Source organism: Amphiura filiformis, chromosome 9 (assembly GCF_039555335.1).
Source record: "Amphiura filiformis chromosome 9, Afil_fr2py, whole genome shotgun sequence".
In the NCBI taxonomy this organism is placed as follows: domain Eukaryota; kingdom Metazoa; phylum Echinodermata; class Ophiuroidea; order Amphilepidida; family Amphiuridae; genus Amphiura; species Amphiura filiformis.
Window position 1 is genome coordinate 69838167 of NC_092636.1, and position 15708 is coordinate 69853874.

General features: G+C 36.3%; 1 protein-coding gene across 1 annotated transcript; it reads right to left on the reverse strand.

Moving 5' to 3' along the window:
* Positions 1-6103: 6103 nt before the first annotated feature.
* On the reverse strand, positions 6104-12867 carry LOC140161398 (uncharacterized protein C1orf50 homolog). Its single transcript, XM_072184913.1, has 4 exons — positions 12730-12867; positions 8625-8740; positions 7312-7530; positions 6104-6629 (listed from the first exon to the last, which is right to left on the reverse strand). Exons 1-4 carry the CDS (start codon positions 12758-12760, stop codon positions 6426-6428), a joined length of 570 nt encoding a protein of 189 aa, XP_072041014.1. The 5' UTR covers positions 12761-12867; the 3' UTR covers positions 6104-6425.
* Between the last annotated feature and the right edge of the window lie 2841 nt (positions 12868-15708).

Below are 15708 nucleotides of genomic sequence, written 5' to 3' on the forward strand. Positions count from 1 at the left end.
ATTTGAAATTGATCAAAAAAGCCCCAAAATCATTTTAGTTTCAAACAGAAAATAGACAGCTTCTGAAAGCTATGATAATATTGCATCAAACGGAAGCAAACCCAGTATATGTACAAAAAAACGAAATACATACAAAAACAAGATTCAAAACGTTGCTATCTTAACACTTGGTTGGTAGCTGTCATCTGAATGTCTGTGCAGGCACTGTGCAGAACCAGGCAGAAGTTATTTATAGCTCGATGGTGTAGGCCAATCAGAAAATATGTATTTGGAGGTTGTCTCCAGACTGTTAAGTAATGAAGGAGTACAGGCTGACTGAGACTAAGGGGCTGTGCAATAATTATGAGCCGGGGTGGGGGGGTAAAATGTCCGAACGGCTTGCCGAAAATTGCTTACCCCCTCTCAGCCTGCCAAAAATTGCTTGCCCCCGTCTCTGCCTGCCAAAATATCTTTGCCCCCAGCCTTAAAACATGCCAAATTTCGTCAAATAGTCGCCCCCCTCAAATAAACGCCCCCACCACTTTTTTCAACCAAGATGTTTCAAGAATTCCGATATTTCCATGCTATCTTGTGTAGTAAGCTTACCAAGTTGCTCACATGGTTCATAATAGCATCAATAAATGGTGAAAATCTGCATCCGAAACCCGGAAGTGAACCAAAAGTCAGTGTCAAAAGGTAATTGTTCGTCATTTTAGCGTGTCTTTTAAGCTTACCTAATGATTTTAACGGGAATTGTCGTGCTAAAAATTACCTCTAATAAACGCCCCCCCCTCCCTTGGGGAAAATGTAACGCCCCCGGGGGCGTTTATTTGACGAAATACGGTATATATATGTTGCGTGCACAGCGAGCAGGAAAATTTGCATAGTTAAGCGTTTGTGTGCTGTTTTCCTAAGCCTTTTTAGAGCGTTTATTTAAAAGGCGCCCCAGAATTGGTGCCAAAAATCTCTTACACCCCCCTCGACTTGCCAAAAATTGCTTCCCCTCCTTTGGCTCGCCAAAAATTTCTTGCCTCCCTCCCCCCCAATTTTACCCTCCCGTCAGGGCTCATAATTATTGCACAGCCCTTAATACAAAGTTTTAAACAATCTTTTTTTTATATATTATTATTGCCAAATTGATATTTTTTCAATGTATGTTTGTTGATTGTTTGGTGAAGCAGCTATTTTGTACTGAAAATCTCAGTGTCCCTTTAAGCAATGGAAAGTGACACATTAGAGGTCCAGCCTAATATGTGCCCATCCACCACAAACTGGTCGTAAAGTCGGCATTTTCCATTTTGAGATCAAAAACAGTATATGGATTTCTATGTAAAATATATAAGAAATTTGACCTTTGATGAATCATAACTTCACTTCTAGATGTCCGATGAAGCTGGTTGATGTGTCATTTTAAAGCTGAAGGGGCATTCTTTCAAAATCTGCAATAAACAGAAAATGATCTAGATCCGACTTTACTACAACTTCGTGGTGGATGGTCACATATTTACCTGAAATAGACATTTGGCATGGGATTTTAACTGGATCTCAAACTGAACATGAAACTTGTGACAAAAAAGTGTCCTTTTCAGAAGTAACATTCATCACTGTACACTGTGAGATGGGACATTCACAGATTTTTAAAAGTTTGTATTTTTTCAGTATCGTTTTGGCATCATATGGAATTATAGGTAATATTGTCATTTCTAAGAGGTTAATAACTGTGCATTGGTTATTTGGAGGGCATTGTGAAAAATCTAAACATTTTGCCTTTAGAACCAATGAATATCCCCAAGGGCGTGGCTCGGAGGGATATTACAAAGTCCAGAGCAAAATATTGAGATTTTTCAGTATGCCAGACAAATTACCGATGCTAAGTTAATAAATCTCATTCTTAACCATCACTTTCATCCCTTCACTTTACAAAATAACACAAAATTTTCCTCAAAAGTTTGTAAAAAATACCCATGAATACACACTCACAGATTGCAGACTGATATCTAATTCTATTGCAATATACTATTGCTCCACATCACTTCCCACATATCAGCAACTCACATTCTGTTAAGCATATTCTTACATTTCAAATCTTTGTATTTGAGTATGATCAGGCAGGATTTAGGCCAACCAAATTTGTTATCAACGGAAAGCCTCCAAAGTTTAGGTGACAATTCGCTGTCGTAGTGCACGTTAGTAACCATTGGTTACTGCTCCAAGCCTGGGCTCATACACCTGTTCCAAATTTTGATATGCCATAGGCTTTGTGTTGTGATCATTTCGATCAGTGGTTCGTAACAAAGAAAGCGTGATCCAGTTGACATAGCAACGGTCATATTATAACGTGCACTACGACACCGAATATGTTGGCAAAGAATTTTTTTCAGTTTAAAAAAATGCTAAACCATACATTACACTTATGGGTTTAGGCATTAGTCTTTTGCCTAATTGGCCAGTTTGAAATATTTGGCCTTGGCAATACTTTATCAGGGCTGCCAACTCACACATTCATCAGCCAGTCTCACTGAGGCACTTCCTCACGCGAGTTGCCAAGGTAGCAAAATCTCACACAGGGCTGCCAACTCGCACATTTGCATGCAAAGATAGCAAAATCTCATATTTTTGTCTGTACCTACTCCCTCCCACCCCAACACACATTTTAAGATTCTCGAGTGCTGTGGCAAAAAAAATTATCCAAAATTTGACTAGGCAAACAATATTCCGGTAGGCCATCATCAATATCTCACGCCATGCAAATCCAAAAAGTTAGAAGCCCTGCCATTGCATAATCTTTACTTTGGATCTCAACTTTCCACCATGCATGTAAACACCAAGAAAGTGACAACAGCACAAGATATGTGATTCATTAAATATTTACATATTTTATTAGTTTTTTATTTACACAATTTTGTATTTATCAAAATATCAAAAAGGATGCACACATTCTACTTTCCAACTTCTTATAAAACAAGAAGCTGAAAACAATGAAGCATTAACCCTTTTATGAAGTAAATCAACTAAACTGCACTGAAAGTTTGTTCAGCTTAAAATTGCATGGCAAAACATGTATGACATCATTTATTGATACAGAATGGCATGCAGAACTTATGCGCTGCATGACTAGCACACACTATGTGATTAAATTTACACAAGCCAATTATAATCCGAACTAACTAAAGAATTCTGAACTTATTCTTATTTCCTATCAAACTAAACACAGTTGGCATGAAATGTATGATATGATCTATTACAAGAGTTTTGAGTTAATAAATGATTTGCTTAACATTCAGTACTTTATTTTACTAGTTTTTAAATTAAACACTTCTTGGTAGTTGTATCAAAACCAAATGAGAACAAAATTACAATATATGTATGTATTGTGTAATTTCACTTTGCTTTTTGATGTATTTTGGCTGAATTTGTAAAATAAAAAATAAATAAATAAAAATATGAGATGTCTTGTCAAACAAATGAGTCTGAATGGTATATCCACTTTTTTTTTTTAAACCAAAGCATTTTGAATAAATTAATTATGAATTTACATTGCCACGGTTTGCAAATAATCCCTCAATATAGAACATTTGGTTCCTGTGATAAGAGCAGTTTAGTTCCTTAAAGCCATACTGTATGACCTTTCACAATGAATTTGGTTATTTTTTAACCTGATTTTTGGCATACATTATGTCCCACCTTGCACCTGATTGAACTCAGCAGTCAGCATTGTTGGACAACAACGCAATTTTGAACAATGTCTTATTAAGACATTAAATCCCCATTCAACAACTCCTCCTATACCTTTGTACAGGAGCCAACCGTTATTAATCCGTGATGAATCCACACTTTTACTGTATAGCGTATATGCGAACGCGAGCGAGACTACGCGTTACGCGAGAGCGTGTAAAATTCGTCATGCCTGGAACTTTTGCGCGTATGCAAGCTTAGAAGTTGAAGTCAGTGTCTTTCAGGTAGCGGCTAAACTTTGCCATTTTATTCTGTAGCTTTATTGCTGGTATTAACAGAGAAATCATCGAAATTTTTGTAAGGCTTAGTAACAATGATTGGCTGACATTCCTCGTAAAATAATCGTGAATTATACGATCTTTAGCTTCTTTTTGTTGTTGAAAGGGATTCAATCTGAACCCAATAGTTCAGACAGGGACTGGAAACGACATATTGATGACTATATATAGGCCTAGAGTGTATTCAATAAACCCAAGCGGAACTTGAATCCCTAATAGAACACCACAATATAGCCAAATATTTTTGTTTACAATGTCCAGAAAACATTGCTGACAGTTATTACTAATATTATTTCATAGTTGGTAAAGAATAACAAAATTTAAATTCGATCAAAATTGTACATTATGGTTTTGATAAACTATAGAAAAAATGAATATTCCTGACATCTGACTTACATCACATTATATTAGCCAAACTTTGATACCTAATCAAAATAGCAAGTAGTGAAAGCAAAAATATCCTTTAATAACTTGACCCTGTGACCATGCACACCAACATTATACCAACTGCAGTAAATAAATTGAACGTTTACAAAGGCAGTGGAAATACCAGTCCATGTTTGGCATATCATCCTGTTTCTTTTCTTACGCAGAATAAATTGTATACCTAAACCAGTGAAATGCAGTGACATCAGGTTTTTCCGCTGCCTTTGGTTTCAAACATATTAATGAATTACACAGTGAAATCTACTGTTCATAGCTGACCCTGTCCCACCGTATCTGTAACAAAACCAGAATTTGGTGAAAATAATGTTGATGTTTTAAGGGCATATGAGAATCTTTAAAGCCCCTCCTCAAACATACATAGTACACCATCAATCTTTTGGGTTATTCCTATAGTGATATGCTGTAATAGATATATTGCACATACATCTACACTGATTCCTATTAATTACAAAATCTTTCTGGGCCTGGCAAATATACATTCGGTTGCTTCAAATTTTCAGAAAGTCAGCCTCAATAATTCCATTGTCTTGCTTGAACATATCAACTGTATTGGTACTTTGAATTAGAACTCAAAATACTTTGTTGATTATGGGGCCATTGGCATTGACTAATGACTATGGAGGCCATATTGAAAATATTCTATGAATTTGCGAAATCATGGGGCAAATTGCCCTTGGCCACCAGGTATTTTGAGCCCTGCTTCATAATTATTGCTTTTAAAAACTTAAATTACCACAACAGCTGACTATTTTTGTTTCTCAACTCCACACAAGGGATTCAATAGGGATGTCAACCAAATGTGGGAATAAAATAACCAAAAGTAAAGAAAGAGAAGTGTTATGCAATACAGACATTTTGAAAACAACCCACTGCAAAACATGGGATCAGTACAACAAAATGTGTACATCCATATCAAAAGGCAGTCCGAATAATCAGTCCCAGAACAAAATATTAATTTCTGACATGATCGTGTTCTGGGTCTGAACTGTTTCCATATGAAATCTTGATAGCAAATTGGACAAAAGAAGCACATGTATATAGTTCTACTTGACAGCTTTTTAATCCCTATTCATGTTACGTGGACCATCCTTCTGATACTTGAGTGTTTGGACAAGCGGAACGGTCTTTTGTCTACCTCTCTGTTTGTAAACAGACGAGGAGGTCAAAATTGTCATCCTCACCGAATAGAGAGTTCCCGTGTTTTCAAGCGGAACGGACTACAAGTGTTTATAACGTGATTCGCACCGCCGTATTCCTCATTCCTTTGATTTGGTCAATGACCCTATTGGTGCTACATTCTACAAAATAACATTTGCTAATTATTGCGCCGAGTGTTGGTATTCTGAAAATTGTAAACGGAGTTTAAGTTTCCCTCCAAGATGGCGGGTAACCCAAAACACGGGAACTCTCTATAGGCAAGTCAGCGTAATAGTATACAAATATTACATGCCTATGAGTGTGATATAGTACAAAATATATCATGAGGTCAAATTTTGACCTCATGAGTCAAAATATATCATGAGTCAAAATTTGACCAAATGATATATTTTTACTATTACACAAATATTGGCATGTAATATTTGTTTTATATCATGATATCACATGGTTTATTTTCATGCCATGTGATAGTTTTGCCATGTGATAGTAAAACTATCACACGGCTTAAGTCACTGTAATCATGATATAATACGGTACTAATCAAAAGGATGTAGTTGTTGACTGCTACATGTCTCTCTTATTGTGCAATGGCTAGGAATAAATACTAGACTCATCTGAAGGAGGTCACTTCAAATCATCTGAAGTCACATAGTTTAGGATTTTTTTCTGTATTCTTAAAACATGTGAATTGGAGATGATTTGAAGTGACCTCGAATTCAGATGAGTCTATGTAGCAGCTGACAATTGCATCCTTTTGATATGGATGTACACAAAATGTCACTTGTGCATAATGACCAATTACAATTATAATTACAATAAAATAAATTCTCATGATTCTTTTATACTCTCTCTGGTAAGTCCATCAAAATTAGGCCTGGTGTCATAGGTCAATGCAGTCTGTGCATTTAATAATTTATCAATAGCAGCAAAGTCATTTCTTCTTTTCTCTACTTCTTTGGCTGGTGTCCATGACATATCATGCTCTAGATGATATGCTCCTAGGAATTCATGTGGACATGATTTACCCCATTCCTGAAACAAAACAGGGAATAAAACATTAATTACTATCAGATAATTCTAAAACATTCCATGATGAAGCAAGATGAGACAAAACATCATTCATTCTTTTAACAGTCAACAAAATCGCATTACATGTACATTGCAGTGTTTCGCTTTTAAACAAATCCACTACTCGTACAAATTAACAAGTATACTATATAGTACAGAACTGTGCTGAAGTTACAGCAAATGTAATAATTTGGTTTCAGTATTAATCTGATCAATATTCCTCTTCTAAAATGTTTTGCCAAGTCCTAGTGTTAGTCCTTGTGTATACACATGCAATGCCAAGCGTGTGCATATGACCTAGTGCAAAATAACATGCACTGGACGGCTAGTAGTTCAGTTAATTTGTGAGGAATGTAGCAAAACATTTTAAGAAGCACCTCCCGATGGAATATTAAAAGTGACAACTGTCTAGGCAACCCACTGATGTACATTGCACCTGTATAGCTAAGGTTTGTTACATTTAAATAAATTAACCATCTAAATCTTCTGGTTAAGGATTGTGAATATTTTTTACTTTCATTTCTATGTTTTAATACCCTTCCCCCCTCCTAAAATTGACTGACTCAAGCACCCAGGGTGTTAATTAGTTGAATACAGTGCTTCAAATCTATGAAAGAGCACTGTTTCCATACTGAAGTATACTTACCAGTGGTGATAGTAGAGAGAAGTAGCGTTGACCCGAGGGTCTCAAATACAGATAGTACATTGTGCCTGGTTTCTTGACAACATTACAAGCAGCATGATGGAGGTCAGCATCACGTTTGGCATCTTCTAGTACTTTCTGGGCTTGCTGTTGGAGATAACGAATCTGGTCTGCTATAACCATTAGTTTGTTTCCTGCATTGGCTCTCACAAATTGGTCACCCTGAAGAAGAAGGTAGGAAAAATAGATTTTGATTTGAAGGTGGCTGCCTGGCTGGCCCAATCAATGTACTACTATATGGGCATTGTTATGTACACAGTTTTGCTTCTAATATGTAACCGCCCACATAAACCTCTCATCAAGTCAGCAAATTTTACTTTGAAAGTTTGAGTTTCAGTGCAAAATGTGGAAGGAAGTTGTATTGGTATGTGCATGAAGTGCAAAGTTCAACCAACCATAACCCCTCTTCTGGATATCATATGAAGTCAAATGATATACATTGTTGTACCTTATATCATATGAAGTCAAATGATATACATTGTTGTACCTTATTTACAGAAAAGGCACACACACTCCACAAAAACTTTCTAGAGTTTGAGCAACTACATTGTTACAGGCGACTGCACAAACATGTATTACCAATCATTTATAATGTTTTTGTGGAGAGTGTCGAACTGTCCGCCCACTGTGGCAGCACCAGGACTGGTTTTTTTGTGAGCTGGGGGCAAAATCAACAAATTGTGTACAAAATTGCCGCAAAAAGTGGGCATCTTTGTCATTTTTGCCTTCAAAGTGGGATTGGGCAAGAAAAATATTGGGGGGGGGGTTGCCCTTGCCGCTGCAGTGCCGCCACTGTGTCCACCTTTCATCTCTTTTAGAGATGCTTGTAGATGTAATTCTGTGGGTATGATTTTAAAGCTTTTGACACATAGATTTTAAATAAAATATAATAAAACTGACTGGGGCTGACGTAAAGAGAGGTTTGTGGTGGAATGTCACATCCAAAACACAAGAGCAATACATTATAACTCAAAATTTAGAAACACACAAATCTGACCACCCACTTGTCCATGCCCAGATGTTAGTTAAGAAAAGTTAAGTAATATAGTGCAGTTGGACCAAGCTAAACATTTGTATACTAGAGCGCAATAAGTGATTGAACAATGATGAAGGGATCTTGGGGAATTTATAGCCTTTGATGGGATAAGCCTGGACAAAAATATTTTTGAGTGCTTTATTTCCAACTTTGGCCTTATTGTCATTGTTCACAGAATTCTTCTGTATTAGACACACATTAACCATTGAATAATGTTTACCTTTTGTACCACCTTAGCAAGCTCCACCAGGTCTGTAGGATCTGCTGCAACATTTGTCCTATCTGAGTGAACCAAGGCAACCCCTGATGGATTTTTGTTGGTCTCTACAAGAGACACTGCAACAAACAACAATAAAAAAGAAAGAGAACATTAAGTAATAAGTATTAAAGGGGGGTAACCCTATTGGTTTTGGATATGGATTGTCTTTAAAATTACATAATAATATCAAATATCGCCTCCTTTATGCTGCTTTGTGAAAAAACGAGAGCATTTTCAGCGTAAATGTGAATAAATAGCCAAATTTGCAATCCAATACCTTGGTATACGTGAATTGCATTCTGGGCAGGCAATGACGAATGCTGACATGCTGTACAATGCCCGGCCCGTATTGAACGGAAAATGGTTTTTTTTCGTACCGTTTCAGAAAAAAGGAAACAAAATATATTTCCCCTTGCAATATGTACATTTCAAATGAATATTAAAAAGTTTGGGTAAAATGGAGAGGAAAAAAAATCCTTCCGTGACCGGGTTTTGAACCGGGTACCTCTCGGGTAAAAAACAAACGCGCTAGTCAATTGAGCTATTTAGCACACCACGCTTACTATTGCCGCTTTCATAACTATATACGGCGCACCGTCTCCTCAGCAGTTCGTGTGGTTCGCTTATTTCCCAGAATGTGTATGACACGAAACCAAAGTAGCTGTTGCGGTGACTGATAGTTCGCTCATAATTCCCTCCCAGAAATCCAAAGTATTTACCATTGTTTACAAACTGGTATACCTGTAAAAACCGCTGTGATTCATGATTTCTCCGGAAATACATCGACTTGGAGCGTCAAATTTCAGGATAGTAATGAGAAAAATAGTATCTATTATATGTGATACCAAAACCTCATCAACAATGAAAAAAATCGGGGGGATGATGCTGTCGATCGGGTTACGGACCTTTAAGTCATCCCAAAGATGATGAATTGGTGATCTTTTTTTTACATAAATTGCAATATAATGTACACCCATGTCTTCAAGCAATTAAAAAAAACCAACAGATTCTTAAGAAAAGGGACATATTTTCTTGATCAACTTATTTTCCAAAACTATTCTAAATTGTGTCAAAAAAGGGTGCTTTTTGGCCACAAACTTGTTTCAAATGGGATCACAGGTTTTCTACCTAGCTGAAATTGTCTGATGTTGCTCAGACTAATATTCTCCAATATATTGGGACGTCGATTAGGATCAGGGATTCAGGGTCTTAGCTAGCCACCCGTCTGGCCGTCATTTTACACGGGGAGTTTGCTCCTGGGACGGGCAAAATTAATGCCTTTGACAGATACTATATTTTAAATTGTATGTTTTGAGAAGCTTATTGACCTTTTAGTAGACCCACTTTGTAGAACAAGGTCATATCAGCACATTATTTGAACTCTTTGAACCCCTAATGGGCTATAGATGTCTGGTAAATGTTTTAAGGGGTACTACACCCCTGGCCAATTTTGTGCCTATTTTTGCATTTTTATCAAAAATTAGAGCGCATTGGTGACAAGTAAGATATGTATGTTATAGGGGCAAGGACTACAAGTACTGCACTGAAAATTCAACGACTCAAGGCAAGTAGTTATTGATTTATTGATCAAATACTGGTTTCCCTCAGTTTTGACTGTAACTCCACAACTGTTGTCTGTGCTGAAATAAAATTTCCAGTGCAGTAGTTGTAGCCCTTGCCCCTATAATATACATATTTTACTTGTCACCAATGCACTATGATTTTTGAGAAAAATGCAAAGATAGGCACAAAATTGGACAGGGGTGTAGTATTCCCTTAAAGGTCAAATTAGGACAGGCAATTTTATTCAAATGACGGGCAACCCTCAATTTCTAGCTAAGACCCTGAGTAGGATATATATCAGGTCTAAGAAGATATACACATGAAAATCCAGGTTTTTGGAAACCACACTACTGCACTTTTTAATCAGTGTTTCCTATGACTTCATCTTTCAAATATAAATCTAGAATGGTAACACCCTATACATTGTAAAGTACACAGTCTATACTGCAATCTTAATATGATTTAGCACATTTTCAGTCTAAGTCATTTATCGCAAAATAACAAGAAACACATTCCCAACACGTAACGCAGAAGTGAATACAAGATGGTGCCTTTTGGCGAAATTTGACCTCGCTGTACCATACCATAGAAAATCATCCAAACGACATGGAATGTGAATTTTTTTTAAATCAATCATGTGATGGCGTAGTGTCATGGGCATGTTCCACCCCCATCAATTGCAAAATGTAGAAAATCCCATAGGGAAATAATTTTCAAAAAACAGCTTGTGCCCCCCCAAATTAGCCCTGATGCCCCCCCATCATGGTCGGTGACCCCAATATGATGACCCATCCTTCGCCACTGCATAAAATATTTTAATCTCGATATTTTAAGGAATTGATGCATATCAAAAACAGTTGAGTAGATATAGTTAGTAAGTTCAGCAAGTTATTTTAAAAGAAGCTTTCTTCTCGGGTATTATTGCCGACCATCCTGACGCCCTGCATTTTTCTATACATTGATGTTATAGCCTTCGTGCGGAGTGGAGAAGGCTAGAGGAATTCAGCTATACCTTTACATTATAGACCCTAGAAAAGAGTCTGTGTTTACATGCTTTAATAGATAGCATGATAAGATATCTTGAGTCTTGAGCATGCGAGAGTCAGCTATAAGTATTTATTTATTTATTTAATCTTTCTTTAACCAGGGTAGCCCCTTCAGTAACTGGTACTGATTTCCAAGGGGGCCCTGAGTGACAATTCACAAAATGTATGAAAGGCAAACCTGAAACCTCAGTTAATACATTTGCTTGTCAGCCAAATTGGCCCAAACCGAGGGCAGGCCCATACACAATACATTTTACATAGTTAGAAAATTAAAAGAACAGATTTTTCAAGGTTACCTGCATAAATATGTTGTCTATACTTCACTTGACCCAAATATATTTTTGTGATTTATTTTTGTGATGAAATAATTGCACATGGAATTTTAGAGGGATTTTGATAGCAGTTCCACAAGCTGCCCAATCATGAGACTATGCTGTATTGTTTTTTATTGATGCATAAAAAACTTACATGAAAAGTTAGCTGAATATTTTTGATGATCAAGTCAACATTGTCAAGATATAACTTTGCTATGTAAAGGGCTATTTTCAGTTTTGGCTTTCTTACTCAAGGGCTTTAATTTGATATATAAAATGATGTGGTTTGATGGAAAATTGGAATTAACCTTTCATACCTATCAGCTAGCTGTGCAGAATCATATTAAAGGCCCATTCAGTGATTTGCTCATCCGGACGATCGTAAAAATCATCAAAATTCAGATTTTGGTACCTTTGTAATTGGCATAGATGTGCTAACATAGCCTGCTAGTGGTTCGGTCGAAAGCCGTGTATTTTAGACAAAATAAAGCATTTACATGAATCTGAACTTTTGATACTGACAGTACAAAAAGTCCGACTCGAGATCGAAAGAAGCTCACTCTCCACTGCACCAACACGCTGCTATGTATTGTTTCTACTACTTATTACATCAGTAGCTACTATTTTAAACAAAATACACAATTTTAACTGTTTTTCATATTTGAATTGACCGTTAGTTTGCCTCGGTGACCTTTAATTGCTTATTTTGTTTTCTACTACAAAAATTAAGCGCCTGTTTTAAATCAATTTAGACTCTACTTCCCCGTGTTAGAAACACTGGACTAGGAAGTTTTTCCAGTCGATTGGTGGCGCACTGTACTAAAATCTCGATTTTCTCGAGTCGATCTGAGTTGAAGTAGAAAACCTTTCTAAAGCTTCTGTATTTTGACTGATTTGTCATTGCCTTCAGGGAAAAGTGGTTTAATGAAATTCTGTAGACTTATTCTTTATTTCTAAGCAACTCTGACAAATTTCCATTTTTTTTAATGTTCCTGTGAAATCACTGAAAGGGCCTTTAAATCATTGTCATTCATGGGGAATCATGAGCTGTCATGTCATGCATGGCTGTACTGCTGATCATTTTTGCAAGCAAGAAATGTGCTATATATTTAAAATTGGGACCAATACATAAAGAATACAAACCTGTAGTGACGGGGCTCAAATTCATACTCATTTTGACGACACAGGATTCTAAATCACGAGCACGATAAATGTAGGTCCACACCGCAGCTTGAGTTGATTGGGAAAGACCGATGATCGCAATTTGTGATGTTTACGTAAATGTCAAGGTTAAAGGTTAAGCCGGTATTATGGACTGTTCTATTAAAAATAGGAATGACTTGAAGTTATACCAAGAACAATACTTGAAAGGTTTGCAGCAAGAAATCAAATGGACCATATGAGGATTAGAAATATTAATAAAATAACGATTTTCATTGCTTTTGAAGACACAACTTAATTTATATCACCATCCATAAGTCAATAAACTACAGAAAAAAAACTCAATTACATATTTACCCCTATAGCTATAATGTGTCAGTCCGGTTCTGTTCAGCAGGTGCCCAGTATCATGCGTTTGATTGCAAAGAATTGTTATTTTCCTTGTCGTGAAATCAATTTATACATCGTTTTATTTACTTTTTAAAGGGTTTTATGTAAACAAATAAAATCCATTTACATTTTGGTACCACTAGATTTCGACAGTTTTGACTGTAATGGATATCTGAGCTAATTTTACAAGTTTTGGTACCTCACGTGCAATAAAATGTGATCCACAGTGGACCCTGTAACTCACCCTGGCTGATATGAAAAAGTTGCACAACAAGTTGAAAATTGATTGTACGACGGGCTGCTCAAAAATGTCATAAAACAAACATTGGTTCACCATAGGAGAAGAAGAACAGAAGTCTTACTAATACTAGGTCCAAACAGGTCCAAATTAGCATCTGTTTAAGAAGTTGGCTGCTCCATTCCGTCCTTTGACGTCCTGTGACACATTTGCCAATTGATGAGGTTAGTAATTTTAATTTTAATGAGTTGAATATTGCATGATCATGATGAATGAATTTCATGAATGAGATTGCATTTTTTTTAGCCAAGTAGCATTACCATGCAATTGGTTGCCATGATGATCATTGATGATATGAGGACAATAGTTTTCAGACTTATTTGTTGCCCAGGCGATCTTTTCATTTAGACCACCCGAGCTGGACAAATGATCAGTTTTGCATCAAAGAGTTAAATGAATGACAATGTTTACTTTTGCATTGAAGTCAAGTTTTGTATTCAAAGTCAAGGTCAAAGCTAGGCATGTTCACAAAATTTTCAAGTAGATATTTCACATGGAAATAATTTTGTTTAAAAAGGTGATTATTTAACTTAAAAAATGAGGGGTCAACCATGTCTGTAGGTCAAAAACCAGCGAAGTTATGGGCAAATGTCTGTTTTTAAAAAACTGCACTTTTCTGCAGCCATCATTGACAATTTGCCTTACAATGACTTACTGTACAAAAAAAGCATGTAATGCATCATTTTTTACCACGATGATCCATTTTAAATAAAGGCGATTTTATTTTATGAAATCTAACTTTCACTGCATGCTGACTTCTGTATCAAGGATAAAGTACCAGCACTTTTTAGACTGCGTCGTCAAGTTTCTGGTGTCCAAATTTCAAATTTTGTATTTCCCTATGGGGATTACACAGTTAAGCCATTGACTGTGAGCTACTGTGGTCCAAACTTTTTGGATAGAATGTCGCCCTCTATAATAAGCAATGTGGACATGTCTATCAAAGCCAATTATTTTGTAATATTTGCTGCCTGAGGTGGACACCCTCAATATTTTTAAATCATGATTGTAATGTACTTTAGTAAACTAAGATACCCTGCAAAAATCAAGACTTTACTCTTGGGTGCTATACTACAAGCTGTATCAAAATGATTGGTATCCATCAGTTTTCATTGATATTAAATGGAATGGATGAGCCTGACACATCAAAATTCAACACAAGATCCATATAATTTGCAGATTAATTTTAAAACAAGTCATAAATTATACATTCTGGACATTCTGGACAAGGGCATCCAGTGTTGTATTTGGAAGAGTCAGGCCTTTCAATAAACATCAAAATTGATGGGTACCCAATCATTTTGATACACCCTGTATAGTGTAGTTTCGTCAAAATTGATGGTTTATTTGTACCCCAGGCAGGATATGGTGCATCGAAAAAAAAACTTGAAAAAAGGCAGGACTACTGACTGAACTTGCGTTAGTGACTATGTTGAGTGGGTGGTTTTCCCTATCAACGTGCATGGGTTCACATATTACAGGCAATGATCAAAGTCAAAGACACAAGATATATAATTTGTTATTGTCTTTTAATGAAGTAACCATTCTTGTTCTAGTAGAGAGGCTCATTGGTAAGAGTGTGTCAGTCCTGAGATCAGAGATCGACTGCCCACTAGATCTTCTAGACAGCCCCAACTCCCTGGGTGTTTCCAAACTAAGTTACTAAAGAATAATTATTATTCTCTCATTAATATGATATTGTTGGTAAACACATTATCATGATGTTTTGGGAAGTCTGACTACCTCTTTGCTCATATCATGAGGATCGAATCACGACTGGTTATTTAGACTGATCTTAAGTAATCATTCCTATGATAATGAAGTGGTTAGCACTACTGGCCTTCTTAGTTTGTTCACTTAGAATGTTGCTGCTACCTAGTGAGCTTATCAATTTTTCATGACTTATAATCTGTTAATGATTTGAGTCTTAATTTGGTAATTAGTACCGTATCATGATTCCTAAAACAATGGAATCATGATACCAATTAATAGCCAGCCCATTTCTGGTCTCTTACAACTACACTCTCTATATTGAGTACATTCAGTACAAAACAAATTAAAATGTTAAAGTTTGCTTGACTTTTTTTTGCTCGGATAGAGATGTTTCCACATATTTTTTGTGAGACCTGAGAGCACATCAGACATATCGAATTGCATTTTGAAAATGAGGAATGGCCTTTGAAATTCACGATTTTTAAATCATTTGTCATAAAATGTGTATTAAAATACACATTTTATGACAAATGATTAAAAATTGATATCGATTTTTCCCC

Coding starts and splice junctions, on each gene's coding strand:
- LOC140161398 (XM_072184913.1), bottom strand. CDS start 12,760: ATGAGTATGAATTTGAGCCCCGTCACTACAG. Junction 7,531..8,624: donor TTGCTAAGGTGGTACAAAAG/GTAAACATTATT, acceptor CTTCTTCTTCAG/GGTGACCAATTTGTGAGAGC. Junction 6,630..7,311: donor TCTCTCTACTATCACCACTG/GTAAGTATACTT, acceptor GTTTTGTTTCAG/GAATGGGGTAAATCATGTCC.